Source organism: Felis catus, chromosome B2 (genome assembly GCF_018350175.1).
Source record: "Felis catus isolate Fca126 chromosome B2, F.catus_Fca126_mat1.0, whole genome shotgun sequence".
NCBI lineage: Eukaryota > Metazoa > Chordata > Mammalia > Carnivora > Felidae > Felis > Felis catus.
The window spans coordinates 90,355,846-90,371,320 of record NC_058372.1 but is presented as its reverse complement, the minus strand read 5'-3'; the positions used below and the strand labels follow the sequence as shown (position 1 = coordinate 90,371,320).

The 15,475-nt window shown below is 35.9% G+C and overlaps 1 protein-coding gene across 4 annotated transcripts in view; it reads left to right on the top strand.

The window, feature by feature from the left end:
* Positions 1–15,475, top strand: part of ASCC3 (activating signal cointegrator 1 complex subunit 3) — a 361,492-nt gene that overhangs the window by 201,454 nt on the left and 144,563 nt on the right. For all 4 annotated transcript variants that reach the window (XM_019831019.3, XM_011282448.4, XM_019831018.3 and 1 more), the window contains exons 15-16: positions 10,860–11,051; positions 11,352–11,576. In XM_019831019.3, coding sequence (XP_019686578.2) covers positions 10,860–11,051; positions 11,352–11,576 — 417 coding nt within the window. The remainder of the gene's footprint in view (positions 1–10,859; positions 11,052–11,351; positions 11,577–15,475) is intronic.

Sequence of the window (15,475 nt, the reverse complement as noted above, 5' to 3'; positions counted from 1 at the left end):
GGAGACAGAATCCATAAAGGAGAGTCAAGTTTCAAGTTAAGCTGAGGTGATAGAAGAGCTTGATATAGTCTGCTATCACTGTGTGGCAGTTCCAGAGAGTAGAGCGAAGAATTTCATACCCTAAGGTGGAGAAGTAATAGAGAAGGTAAGGAATTCAGTCAAGAGCAAAGAAATACCTAGTATCGTGGGGACATTAGTATAATAGAGGATTTATTCCCCATTACCTATTCCTATACCAGGTGTCAATCAGAATCTGAAATTAAGGCCCTAAAATTTTTAACATGATCCCCAGAAATTCTGATCATAGTCAGTTGATCTAGTGAACAGATGACTAATGGACCTTATCCTGAGAACAGGGACGGGAGGGACGATGGATTTCCTCCTACAGCCTCATGGAGGAAGGAGTATTACATGACTTGGTATGGATGTCAGAGAACCAATTTTAGATGCCTTGGAGAATAATGTTTAAAGTGGAATAAGAGCTTTGAAAGAGAGAGAAAGATAGGGGAAGATTGCATGTATATCCCTTAGATCTCTAAACTCCTTTGTCCAAAAAGAAGCCAGGTATTGGTTTATGTTCCTAAGTGAGCAGGTCCACTGTCTCATGCTGATTATCTTTATAAACATTGAATAATAAAAATAGCCCTTAACCAAAGATGAGGATTTTTTCTAATATTAATAATTCATACTCACTAATGATTGTGAGAAATAATGGCATCATTTGGAGGAAGATATTTGCCTCCTGGTTAAATTTTAGTTTTTATAATGGCAGTTAAGTTATTCTTCCTAATGGATTTGATATTACCCACATTAAAGCATATCTTATCAAGATAAATTACCTCAGAAGGCTTACAAAGGTCACTGTAAATTAGGCAATTTTTGTCATGCTTTTCACCAAGGGCTTGCATCAAAACTGAAGTTGTTGTGTGGCCCCTGTATATATTTTGTCTTACTGGAAAAAAATTTTTGTTTTCCTTTAATATCCTCAATTGCTTGTTAGTTTTGGGGTTTTTGTTTTGTTTTGTTTTGTTTTGTTTTGTTTTGTTTTGTTTTGTTTTTTCCTTTTCTAATCACGGTTTTCATTCCTATATTTGTTTTAGTGGATGTCAGCTCAGGAAGTGATCACATTTTAACCTTACTCATTTTTATTTATTTATTTAAATGTGTATTTATTTTTGAGAGAGAGAGAGAGAGAGAGCAGAGGGGAGGGTCAGAGAAAGATGGGGACAGAGAAGCCAAAGTGGGCTCTGTGCTGACAGCAGAGAGCCTGACGCAGGGTTCAAATTCACGAACTGTGAGATTATGACCTGAGCCAAAGTCAGGCGCTCAACCAACTGAGCCACCCTAGGTGCCCCTAACCTTACTCATTTTAAAAAGTACTCACACTGCCTTTCCATCTCATGGGTAGGAAAAAGATACGTAAGGTCATGGAAGGAAGCTCTACATATTTTCACTGAGGGAAAATATGTGTGCTAATGAATTATCTTAGCAGCTGTCCATTCCATTCTAATTTTACTGACTCTAAAGCCCTTTATGGGAAGTTCATTTGTGAAAAGTGGAAATATAAAATCTGAGGAAACCAAGCTTAAACAGTGTTTTTTTTAATGTTTATTTTTTGAGAGAGAGACAGAGCGTGAGCGGGGAAGGGGCAGAGAAAGAGGGAGACACAGAATCTGAAGCAGGCTCCAAGCTCTGAGTTGTCTGCACAGAGCCTGACATGGGGCTCAAACTCACGAACCACAAGATCATGACCTGAGCCGAAATCGGACACTTAACCAACTTAGCCACCCAGGCACCCCTTAAATAGTTCTTAAACTATGCACCTGACTTCCTTTTTTACAGCTCATGTTCTTTTGTGTTGTATTTCCATGTGTAGAAACACTTTCTCCAGTTAATATAGTATTGGATCTCAAATATCTTCCTTGGAGAATCCAATGCTCTGTTCAGAGAATGTGAACAGGATGAATTATATCTCTGAAGCTATTCAGAGGTTAGCAAAGCCTGGACTCCAGGTAATGCTCGCCCTGGGAAACCAGATGGAAAAACAGTGGTTATTTTGATACATCAGAAAGCAGCAGTCATCTTGTAACAAAAAGTGTAGCTCCATAACTCATGGTCTTAACCATCTCTTCTCAATTCATTTCTCCAAATTAAATTCCTGTTTAAAAGCTCCTATATATACATATGTAGGAGCACCCAATGTGGTGCTCAACTCATGAACTATGAGATCATAACCTGAGCTGAAATCAAGAGTTGGACGCTTAACCGACTGAGCCACCCAGGAGCCCCAAAAGGCTTTATTTTTTTTAAGGGAGGACTTTGTACAAATACACACAAATATTGCATGTATTTACATGTGTGTTTTAGTGTAAACAGATTTGGTCATGTTATGGTTTATGTCTCTTGTACTAATACATAGTGGAGATGTTTCCAATTCAACTGAGAAAGACTGGATTCTTTGTTTTAACAACTTCATAGTATGGCACAATGTGCACATTATCTTAATGCATTTACCCAGTCCTATCTTGATGGACACCTTTGTTTCCAATTATTTTTTATTGTACATAGTGCTATGGTAAACATTCTTGCTCATACTCTTGGCAGCTGCAGTGATATCCATTGGGGAAATCCCTAGCCATGGAGTATTATCCATCAACATGGTGTATGCATTTAAAATTTTGGTGAATGATCTCCAGTTGCCCACTAGGGAGATTGTTCCAATTTACATTTCCTTGAACAGTAACTTCCTCCCACATAACTTTACCAGCACTGGGCAGTGTCAACATTTTTAAGTTTTAAAAAATGGTACTTTAATATCATTTTGACCGACAGTTCTTGAATTTTGAGTAAAGCTCAGCATTTTCCATATTTGTCCACTTAAATTCCTTTTTTTATAATTTTCTTATTCATATTTGTGGTCCATTGTGTGTGTATTGCATGTGCTGTCATGTGTTATAGACATTTTTTCCTAGTTAACTTTTGATTTTTATTTATGAATATTTTTACCTTATGGAAATCATTTACCAATTTATGTATAGCCTTTGGGCTTTGTCTTGCTCATAAAGGCCATACCTACTTTATCCATATATTCCTCCAGCCCTTTTTAAATTTAATTTATTCTTATTAAATCTTTGTCTGGAATTTTTTCCATATAGTATGGACTCATCATCTTCTTCTGAATACTCCCTGTTTCTTCTGTTGATTTTAATTTTGATATAACATACAGAATTCTCATATTTGCTGGAGTCAATTTCTGGACTTTCTTTTTTGTTTCATTGATTTTGCTATTTCTTCTCTGGTATCAAACTGTTTTACTTACTCTGTTGCTATAATATTTTTAATATTTGGTTGAGAATAGGCATCCTGATTATTCTTCAATTTTAGGTATTTTCCTGAATAAATATACAGGTTTACTTTGCAGGGTGAACTTGAGTATAACCTCCAAGAAATCATGTTCATTATTTAGTTGAGTTAGTTTCTTGATTATGTTAAGTTAGTGAGAATTGGCATTTTTGCCAAGTCAAGTTTTCCTATCTCAAAAGCAAAGCTTGTGATTTCATTTCTTCAATATCTTAATATAAATGTGATTATAAGTATAGTATCATTGAATTCTGAGGTTAAATTGTACTTAGTTTTGGTGTATTATTTTAATGCATTGATGAATCCTGTTTTCTAAAGTTCTTTGCCATTTGGATTGATATTCATAAAAGAGTTTCTCTGTTATATTCTGTTTTCTGCTTCTTTATCAGGTTTTAATATCAATGCTATTTCACTGCTTCTGTAAGATTAATTCTGGGACTTTTATTTCTGCGGTCTGGGCCTCTTAATAGTATTAGAATTAATTTGTCTTTAAAAATAGGAAAACCCAAATGTTAGATAGCTTTTAAATTGTCTTCCATTGCTTTTATTATTTTACAACTTCTTATCACTTCAGGATAAACGTTTTTTTCCTAGAAAACCATCCATCCCAAACAGTTTTTTAAATGCAGTGTATTGAATTTTACAAAGTACCCTTTTCTGATTATTTTAAACTGTGATATATTTCTGAACATTTTTTTTTAACATTACTAATTTTTTGTCTTTGTGCTCATGCTGTTGTGCTTGTGTACAACTATCTCTTTTTACTGGGGCACCTGGGTGGCTCAGTGGGTTAAGTGTCCGACTTCAGCTTAGGTCATGATCTTCCAGTCTATGAGTACAAGCCCCGCATCAGGCTCTGTGCTGACAGCTCAGAGCCTGGAGCCTGCTTCAGATTCTGTGTCCCTCTCTTGCTCTGCCACTCACCTGCTCCTGCTCTGTCTCTCTCTCTCTCTTAAGAATAAATAAGACATTAAAAAAATAAAAACAAACAACTATCTCTTTTTATTTAAGGGCTAGACAGTAAGTATTTTAAGCCTGTGGGCATATGGTGTCTATCACAATTATTCAACTATAACTTAAAAGCAGCCATAGACAATATGTGAACAAATTAATATGACTGTGTTCCAATAAAACTTTATTTACAAAACAGACAGTTGGGGCATAGTTTGCCAACTCCAGTTCTTGCCAGTAATAGTCATTGGTGTTTTTTGTTTAATTTTTCTTTTAAAATAAGAGTTTTTGTGTTTACTTATCAATCTCACAATTTTTAAATGATCAGATTCTATTTTAACTTTATTAGTGTATCTGTTTTTCTTTGGTTTTGTTATCCTTTAATTTTTCCAACTCTTGAGTTAGATGTTAATTTATTCATATTTTTATTTAGTTAAGTATTCAGGTATGATATTTTCTGAGAGTATGATTTACTCCGTCCTGTAAATTTGGTGTGTGGTGTTTTCATTAGTTTTTAGACTTAGGCAATTTTAATTTTCATTTTTCCTTTGTTTAAGAAAGTCAGAGTAAGAAAGCTACCTATATAAAGTGACATTAGTGTGTTAGAGTTATTATTTTATTCAGATGTTTTATACCTAGTTCAATCTAACGTCACATCTCACCTGGAATGCTGTACTAGAATAATAAACCGAAATGGTCTCTATCTCTCTCCTTCAAACCCTTGAGTGGCTTTCTACTTTATTCAGACTAAAAGCCAAAATCGTTATAATGGATGTCCTCAAACTCATGTCCCAAACTGAATCTTGGTTCCCACCTTCCAAGTGCCTAGCCTAAGGCACAAGCATTGGCCGTCTTCATCGTATTTTCCCTATCATATAATCAGTGCACCAAGGCATAGATAAACTAGCAACAATTCTCTTTCCTTCATACCTCCCTTCCCAGGCAGTCACCCAGTCTTCCTTACTGTATAGCCTACCTTCACCTCGACTTTATGTGGTATCTCTGTTTCCTACCTCCATCTTCTCACTGGGACTGTTGATAGCCTCAGAGCTGCTCATCCAGCCTCTGGTTTCACGCAAGAAGTTACCTCTCTAAACAACAAACCTGAAATTGCTTAAGAATTTTACTTGGCCCTTTTCTTCCTATGCTTGGAACCATGTAAAGCCTGATCCTAATCTTCCCTTCTAGCATCATTTTCTTGCATTCACCCAATGCCTCCTGAATAATGTGCTTCAGACATAGTGTATTCTTTGCTAGTTCCAGCTTTTATGCTTGTTTATCCTGCTACCTACTATCCCCCCACTTAGTAGTATATCACTTGTCCTTCAAGACCCACATTTCACATTTTCTGTGAAGACTTCTTCAATGAGATCATTGATTCATTCATTCCAGAAATGAGCAGTTAGTGCTAGCTATGCAGAAAGTACTCTGCCAGGTGCTAGCAGAACAAACACAAATAAGCCATAATGCTGTTCTTCCCCTCATTTCAGCCTTGTCCATATACCTCTATTAGAAACATATGAGGCACCTTGGTGGCTCAGTTGGTTAAGCGTCCAACTTCCTCTCAGGTCATGATAACATGGTTTGTGGTTTTGAGCCCCACGTCAAGCTCCGTGCTGACAGTTCAGAGCCTGGAGCCTGCTTCATATTCTGTGTCTTTCTCTCTGTCCCTCTCTCGCGCGTGCTCATGTGTGTGTTCTCTCTCTCTCTCTCTCTCTCTCTCTCTCTCTCTCTCTCTCTCTCTCTCTCAAAAATAAATAAACACTTAAAAAAGTAAAATAATAAAATAAAAAGAAACATATCATATTTTATAGAAATCACTTGTGTATGGGTCTCTTTCCATTCTGCAGATTATTCAAAGCTCAGATTTTGTCTTAAATTTCTTTGTATTTCTAGGATCCAGTACATGCTAAATGTCTATTTATCATTTAAGTTATCTTTTCTTTGGCCCTTTACAGTGTCCTTTTTTTAAGTCACAGTCATGTTTTATAAATTTGTTGGAAGGTACTTTTCTTAGGAGTATAAATAGTTGAGTACAGTAATGAATATGAAGTTGTGTAGAACTAAATAGAATCATGTGGTCAAATTATACAGCTGTATTGTACATAGATGGGTAAAAATTATCACTCTAGAGAGTGCCTGGATGGCTTAGTCAGTTAAGTGTACTACTCTAGATTTGGGATCAGGTCATGATCTCAGGGTTTGGGGGAATCAAGCCCTGCATCGGGCTCTGGGCTGACAGAGTGGAGCTTGTTTGGGATTCTCTCACTCTCCCCCTCTCTCTGCCCCTCCCCTGCTCACACTCTTCCTCCCCTTTCAAAACAAGTAAATAAACTTAAAAAAAAATCATTCTAGGTATCTTCCTATAGGGAACTATGGTCCTTAAACTTTCGTGTGCATCAGAATAACTTGAAGAGATGATTAGAAATGTATATCTAATAATATGAAAAGATTTTCATATTATTAGTCATTAGGAAAATGCAGATTAAAGCCACAATGGCATACCACTACACACCTCTTAGAATGGCTAAAATAAAAAATAATGACAGTCTCAAGTGTGGACAAGCATGGGAAGCAATTGGAATTCTAATATATTGGTGGTGAAAATGCATATGGTACAGCTACTTTGAAAATGGTTTGGCAGTTTTTGTAAAGTTAAACATACATTTACCATGTGACCCAGCAACCACACTCCTGGTATCTAGAGAAATTAAAATATATTCATATTCTCTCCCTCTCTCTCTCACTCTCTCACGCACATGCGCATACACACACACACACACACACACACACACACACACACACACAGAGTGAGAGAGAGAGAGAAACTTCACATGAGGATTCAATGAGGCTCTACTCATAATTGCCCAAAGTGGAAACAACTCAAACATCCTTCAGTGGATGATTGGATTAACAAACTAATATATCCATCCATGCTGTGGAATTCTGCTCAGCAAGAAAAAGGAATGAACCTTGGATGAATCTCAAAGGCATCAAACAGAGTAAAAGAAACTAGCCTCAAAGGCTCATATACTGTTTGAGTCCATTTTTATAACAGTCTTGAAGTCACAAAAGTATAAGGATGGAGAACAGATCATTAGTTGCCAGAGGTTATAAGTGGAGAGGGTGCAACTATAAAGGAATAACAAGGGAATTTTTTAGGGTGAAAGAACTGTTTTATATCCTGACTATGGTAGTTGTTACAGAAATTGAACATATTAAAATTCATAGACTGAAAAAAAAATTCATAGACTGTACACCAAAAGTGAAAAAATAATAAAATTTTTCTGTATGATTTTTAAAACAAGATTTTTTTTTATTTTTTTTTCAACGTTTATTTATTTTTTGGGACAGAGAGAGACAGAGCATGAATGGGGGAGGGGCAGAGAGAGAGGGAGACACAGAATCGGAAACAGGCTCCAGGCTCTGAGCCATCAGCCCAGAGCCCGTAGAACAAGATTTTTTAAATGTACATCTCTTTGCCTCATTCCCAAGGATTCTAGTTTATTTGTACTCTGAGATAGACCAGACCACAAGTAGCAAATTTAGCTTCAAAGACCATTAGGAATGAGCAAACCAGACTTATTTTAGGATTGTTGTCACTTCAGGTCTATACTAAACCAATTAAAAAGCAATGCACAAGATATTTTTAGCAAGAATAGAGACAAAAGAGAAATGATCCCTAGTGCCTCTATATTCCTCACTGAGACCAGAGGGATTACTCAGATGGTTGCCCGGAACCTGGTTGAACTCAATTGGTCAGAGTCGGGGGGTGCTATGTGAGTACTCTGCTAGGTAATGGGAATATTCTTCCCCACAGTTCATTATTCCCTGCCTTCAGCCTCTTATTGTGTTATTGGTGCTGCAAACCAAGTCCTGCTCCAAATGGAGTTTGACTAAGGAATCTGCATTTATCACAAGCACATCAGGACATTCCACTGCAGGGGTCTACAGACAGCAGATTCAACTGAAACAAACAACAATCCAAGCAGTATAATTTGTACAGAGTATCTCCTCCAAAAAATATTTTCTTATTTATTCTGTTAGCTGTGAGTGTCTACTTATGAATATTAGAGAAGAAACTTACTAGATGAAATGTGTCTCCTCTCCCTACCCTTGGCCCATGAAAGAACTCTGTTATATCCTAGAAAATACTCCACAATTGACCTTATCCCAAGTCATCTCATATTCATAAGAGCTGTGTTAAGAAAATAGATCATAACTCTTGTCTGAAAAGATGAAAAAATTTAAAAAGATGAAAGTTTAGGCAATATGACCCAAATGTAGTTAATTATAAGGTCAGTGCATGATATGATTTCTAACAGGCTGACCACACTGCACAAAAATAAAAGAGGACTATACTCCCCATGAAAGTTGAAGAAGGAAGTCTTTTTGGGTATATGTGTATTTTGTTCAGGACTCTAGGTCTGCGTGTAAGTTGTTATTTACTGGGATGGCCACTAGATGGAGTGGTTTGTTAATGTATTTCTGTTTTATTTTTGCAACAGATTTCATGGAGTGCTGTTTTCTTAGGTCATTTCCTTAGTTAATTATTATTAGAAGTTTAAAATTTTGGGGCACCTGGGTGGCTCAGTCTGTTAAGTGACTGACTGTTGGTTTCAGGTCAGGTCATGATCTTACAGTTCATGCAGTCGAGCCCCACCTCAGGCTCTGGGCTGAGAGCACTGGAACCTGCATGGGATTCTCTCTCTCCCTCTCTCTGCCCCTCCCCCACTTGCATGCTCATGTGTACTCGCTCCTCCCCCCTTCAAAATAAATAAGCTTTAAAAATGAAAGTTTAAAATTTTAAGTGACTTTAGACATAATGTCACAAAGTCTGTACTAGAATCACAGACCCCTGAAATTCCACTTCCTGTCAGTGTAATGCCCCTTGCATAAAAACCATGGACAGCTTCTCTTTCAAAAGATGCTCTTGAAATGTTAATAATGAAATTTTTAGAGCAATAGCAAGCAAATGCAGGACATGATGCCCCATTTATTGACTACATAAATACTTATTTTATGTTAATCTACGTTCTTTAATTTTATAGGGAGATTTTCTCCATTGTATAGTGTGAGTCTCAGTGAATTTTTTTAAGATACTCTGCTGTAGCAATTATATAGATTGCTGATAAGTGGATCAAATCCCACATCTGAGTTCAGACAAGGTCAAAAACAGACACCAGAAGTGAAGTTAGTATATTCAGGGCATTGTCAAGTTGAGGAACTAACGTGGTCAGTGCCCTCCCATCAAAATCACCAAGAACACACCTCTAGGTGAACACAGTTGGGTTTATTGGGTCACTTCAATGAGAAACAGTGCATGCGCTAAGGAATCATGCATGGGGATCTCAGAAAGAAGAGGGAAATGTCTTCCAGGAAGTAGGTTGTGTACAGAAAATATAAAGACCCTGGTGAAGTGGATGTGGCTTTGTCAAAAAAGGGACTTAGAGAAAAAGTCAACCCTAGTAGCTGGCATTGGTAAGTGAGGTTAGGGAATGAGAATAATTTCTGTAGAGTCTTTTTTTTTTTTTTTTGTAATTGAACAAATACTTTTTTAATGTTTTTTTGCTTGTTTGTTTGTTTTGAGAGAAAGAGCGCAAGCAGGGGAGGTGGGCAGAGAGAGTGGTAGAGAGAGAGGATCCAAAGGAGGCTCCACACTGTCACTGCACAGCCCAGTGTGGGACTTGAACTCACAAACTGTGAGATCATGACCTTAGTCAAAGTTGGACACTTAACCAATTGAGCCACCCAAGCACCCAGAACAAACATTTATTTAATGCCACTCTGGGTCACGCATAATATTGTGCCCTTTAATCCGTAATGTTGGACCAAAATAGATACAATTCCTGGCCTCGTGGCATTTACATTTCACTGGAGGGTTCAGACAAGTGTGATGAACACAGCATGTTAAGTGTTCTATTATAGGAAATACAGGGAGATATAGCAAGTTACTGGGCCTCTGTAGCATTTGATACTATTGACCAGGCCCTGGTTCTTTTTTTTCTCCTGGGTCTTCTCCTGTTTTTCTAACTACTTTTTTTCTTTTTTCTTTTTTATTTAAATCCAAGTTAGTTAACATATGGTATAATAATGGTTTCAGGAGTAGAATCTAGTGATTCATCACTTACATATAACACCCAGTGTAGAGTCCTGCATTGTAAGGGCTGTGGCCTTTGCCCTGAATAAGTTGGAAGCAATTTAGATTTATGTTTTGTTTTTTTCTTAGATTTATGCTTTTTTTTAATAGAGTATTTTTGGAAGGATAGGTAACAAGAAATAATGATTGGTTACAAGTCTGTATGAAAGAGATGCTTACTTTTAACCTCATTCCTTTTGGATTTTGTGTCATGTTGGAGATTACCTATGTTTTAAGATAGGTAAAATATAATTTTTAACAACTTTATACAGAAAAATATATACTTAGGCCTCAAAACAAGAATAATTTTATGCTTACTTTGATGAAGTCATTGAACAAAAATGCTAAATAACAATTACTTGTAAATGTTAAATAATACTCTTTTATGTCTTGTTGATATCTACCTTAGGTGCAGAAGTCAAGAAACAAACAAGTACGAGAATTATTTCCAGATGGTTTTAGTATTCATCATGCAGGAATGCTTCGGCAGGACAGAAACTTGGTTGAAAATTTGTTTTCTAATGGGCATATCAAAGTTCTAGTCTGTACAGCTACATTAGCCTGGGGTGTCAATCTTCCTGCTCATGCTGTTATTATTAAGGTAATAGCTTACCTTACATGGATTTGTGTGTATCTTAAACTTGTGGATTGATTTATTTAGAAAAATACTGTGATTTGGCTGTTTCATTGACTTTTACTGCTATTCATATAAGGTAAGAATTATTCGCTCCAAAAAAATCTAGTTTATATTGTGAAAATTTAACTCTATCACAGATGATGAAAGGATTAGTTAAAGTACACTTTTAAGATCTTGCCATATTTGCCTAATTTCAGTATTCAGCTCATCAGGATTATAGTTGTGTGTGTTTATGTAAATTTTTATTAACTTTTCTTCATCTAGGGAACACAAATATATGCTGCAAAAAGAGGCTCTTTTGTTGACCTTGGAATTTTAGATGTCATGCAGATATTTGGTCGAGCTGGAAGACCACAATTTGACAGATTTGGAGAAGGAATCATCATAACAACACATGACAAACTCAGCCATTACCTCACTTTGCTCACTCAACAAAACCCAATTGAGAGTCAGTTTCTGGAAAGCCTTGCAGATAACCTAAATGCAGAGGTAAGATCTAGTGAATAAAGGATAGGAATAGAATAATCAGCTGAAAGAATGGCCAAGTAAATATCAGGTGGAATTGGTTGCTATTCTGTAATCTTCAAGAATATAGTTTATGCCTATATAATATCTGACTATATATATATATATATATATAATATATGACTATATAATTATAGTCATAAGGCACAACAGACTGAATGGACTAAATGGCAATATTGTTGGTTAATTCAGAACAGTGTAGGATGCATATGATAACTGATAAGAACTCATTGCTAAAAGAGTGTACTTTTAAACTGTGAAGTTTTGTTATAGGCCAGAAATCTAACCAAAGCTATACAAATGAGAGAAACAGAAATAGCAGTAACAACACTATATTTGGATTACACTCTTAGAAAGTTTTTTATAAGGTTTATAAAGGTGTTTTTTTTTAATGTTAGGTCATTGACCTTTCATACAGAATATACTTGCTTAAATTGAGCTACAGTATTATAATTTGTTTCATGTATGTATGTGCATTTTGTGTTAAGATTTAAATAGCAGACTCTGGAAGTCCAGGTAATGTATTAACTGGTAAAGAGGATAAACATTCTTAATTTAAGAGTCTGTGTGTCAAACATTTAAATAAAGTTTCACTCTTTTGATGACATTTTTTAATTATTGCCCTGGCATTCAACATTTTCCTGCTTCTATATCCTTTCTTGTCTTTAAAATTTATTCACATAATTTTTAAAATAGATGGAGTATAAATGTTAAATAGATGAATAAATGAAATGTTAATAGATGAATAAATGAAATGAAATATTTGCAATCAAATATTGTGTATGAGTGCTATATCAGGTACTTCTTAAACAGCTTATAAAAATTTCACTTACATTCTGTTCATTACTATTCTTTTTCGAGGATCAAAAGCACATCCACTATGCAGTCCCCTCTGTTAAAGTACATGTAGTCCAAAAGGGGAAAAAAGATACAAAAACACAGTGATATTTTCTATAGAAAGTGATATTTTCTATAGATGGAGTCAGCAAAAGGAGGTAACACTTTTAGTCTCTGGCTATTAGGAAAAGCTTTGTTCCTGATGATGGCAGAACTTGATCTGAGATCAGAAGATTAGATAAGGTTTGGAAGATCTGGTTCGAAGTTAGAAAAAGTCATAAAAGACGCTAGTCTCTAGTAACATAATTACAAGAAAATAAAAATGATTAGAAAATAAATTTTTACTCTAAAGGCAATGTTATTATAGCTCAGTTTCAGTCCCCATTACCTGTTATGATTGCATGCTTTAAATAATTAGGTCTTTGGTCTTGGGTCAACAGTATCTCTGATAGAATAGTCTATTGTACAATCCATGATAGTAATAGTAGGAGTGGCATGAGAACAATCTAAATGCCCTGCGAGGTAGATATTATTGCCTCAGAGAGATAAATAACTAACCCAAAGTTACTGATTTTTGGAACTAGTATTCAAACTCAGGTATATTTAACTACAAATCTAGTTTCTTTATGATAACCTAGATTTTTGTTGCCTTATACAGAATGTAGTCAGTTAAAGGTGAATACATTTCTCTACATTGATACTTACCATTTGCCTTCTCTAAGACCAGGACTAATTTTTCTAAAATGGTAGTCATAATTTCTCTCACTTAAAAAGAAAGGCTCTTTTTATGCAAGTTTTCCAGGAAAGTATATCAAGAAAGACTATCTTCATAAATATAATTACTATCCTTTTTATAAATGGTAAAGTAAACTCAAGGTGGTGATGTTATTGTGCAGAAGACACGGGATAAGTGAAATACTGCTATGTCCTCAAGGAACTCTTTTTTATAGACTGTAAAATATTATCGATGAAAAACTATTTGGTCAAGCCCTGAAAAATTTAGAAAATAAATTGTAGTCAATAGATTTAACTCATATTCATAAAGTACTTATTAGGTAGGTCATTTTCCAAAATGTCAACTAACTATAACCATAATTCCATTTAATGCCATCAAAGGCATTCAAATAATGAAATATATATCTAGAAATTTTTTGCTAATATAGTGAAGTACAGCCATTGCTAAAACTTTTTTCTCATATTTTAGTCTACTTAGAATAGCTCCCAATTAAAGTAAATTTTCTTTTAAGGAAACAAATTCCCTTATGGTTGAGTGTGAAATTAAATTTGGTAATCTGTGGAAATCAAGTGTGAAATTAGTTTATAAAATGAATGTGTACTGTGTTCTTAAGGTAATGGGTTTTCAAGTCTTTAGACTCCCCAGATCTTTGCAAGACTATTCAGTGGTAGTGATCAACATAAATGTCATATTAGATTAGGAATATTGCCTCTACTATTATCTTTTTGTAGCATGAATATCTATTCTGACCATTAGTTTAGAAGAACTGAAGAAAGTAATATGTTAAGTAATAATTTTAATATATTTTATGAGACAAATTTGCTGATTGATACCTGATACCTAATACAGCTGACTCTTAATGCTAATGCCAAAGGGTCACAAGTCCCTTTTTTTTTTTTTAAGTTTATTTATTTTGAAAGAGAGAGAGCTTGCACATACATGCAAGTGAGGGAGGGGCAGAGAGAGAGAGAGAGAGAGAGAGAGAATCCCAAGCAGGCTCTGCTCTGTCAACACAGAGCCCAACTCAGGGCTTGAACACACAAACCATGAGATCATGACCTGAGCCAAAATCAAGAGCCAGATGCTTAACTGACTGAACCACCCAAGCGCCCCAACAGTCACTTACTTTTGCACTGAGAGAAACACTGAAGCATGTTTGAGGCTTATTAAAATGTATTCAGCAGACATTACTGTGTACCTGCTCTGTGTTAGGCCCTTGTAGTACATACTTTAAAATACGTGAATATATCTGTAACCCTACATATATTCTATATGGAGTTTTTCTTTTTTTTTTTCAAGTTTATTTATTTATTTTTGAGAGACAGAGAGGGCACAAGCTGAAGAGGGGCAGAGAGAGAGGCAGAGACACAGAATCCAAAGCAGGCTCCAGGTTCTGAGCTCTGAGCCCTCAGTGCAGAGCCTGACTGCCAGGCTCACACTCACAAACCACAAGATCATGACCTGAGCTGAAGTTGGATGCTTAACCAAACTGACTCACCCAGGCGCCCCTATGTGGAATTTTTCTTGTCTCTACATGACATAGTATAAATACCTTGTCCTTAGATTTAAGTCTTCCATAGTGTAACCAACCTTCCCAATGCTGATTCTGGTTATTCTCCAACACATGTCTTCTGCACAAGACAGACTCTCAGTCTATTCACTTCATTTATAAAGTCCCAATTTTCCCATTTATAAAATAGGGACAGTCTCACTAGATTGTTGTGAAAATTTAAGAAGCACCTGTGCTAAGCTGGTATTTAGTAAACTATTTGTATCACTTACCATTATCTGATAGTCCCTTGATACTCAGCCTATTTACACTTACTGTCAGCTTTCAAATCCTAGCTGAATAAATACATAAATGGTAGTATTTTTTTTTCATATATTTGCTAAAGGATACACACATACACAGTCATGCATATACATACATACCATACTGATGATTATTTTGTTTTTATAGGATTTCAACCAGTTTAAGAAAACACACAAGGAAGCGATTAAGATCATCTTAAAGGCTAAATTTAAATAGGTGAATTAGGGGCGCCTGGGTGGCGCAGTCGGTTAAGCGTCCGACTTCAGCCAGGTCAAGATCTCGCGGTCCGTGAGTTCGAGCCCCGCGTCAGGCTCCGGGCTGATGGCTCGGATCCTGGAGCCTGTTTCCGATTCTGTGTCTCCCTCTCTCTCTGCCCCTCCCCCATTCATGCTCTGTCTCTCTGTCCCAAAAATAAATAAAAAACGTTGAAAAAAAAATTAAAAAAATAAACAGGTGAATTAGATATAAAGTGATACT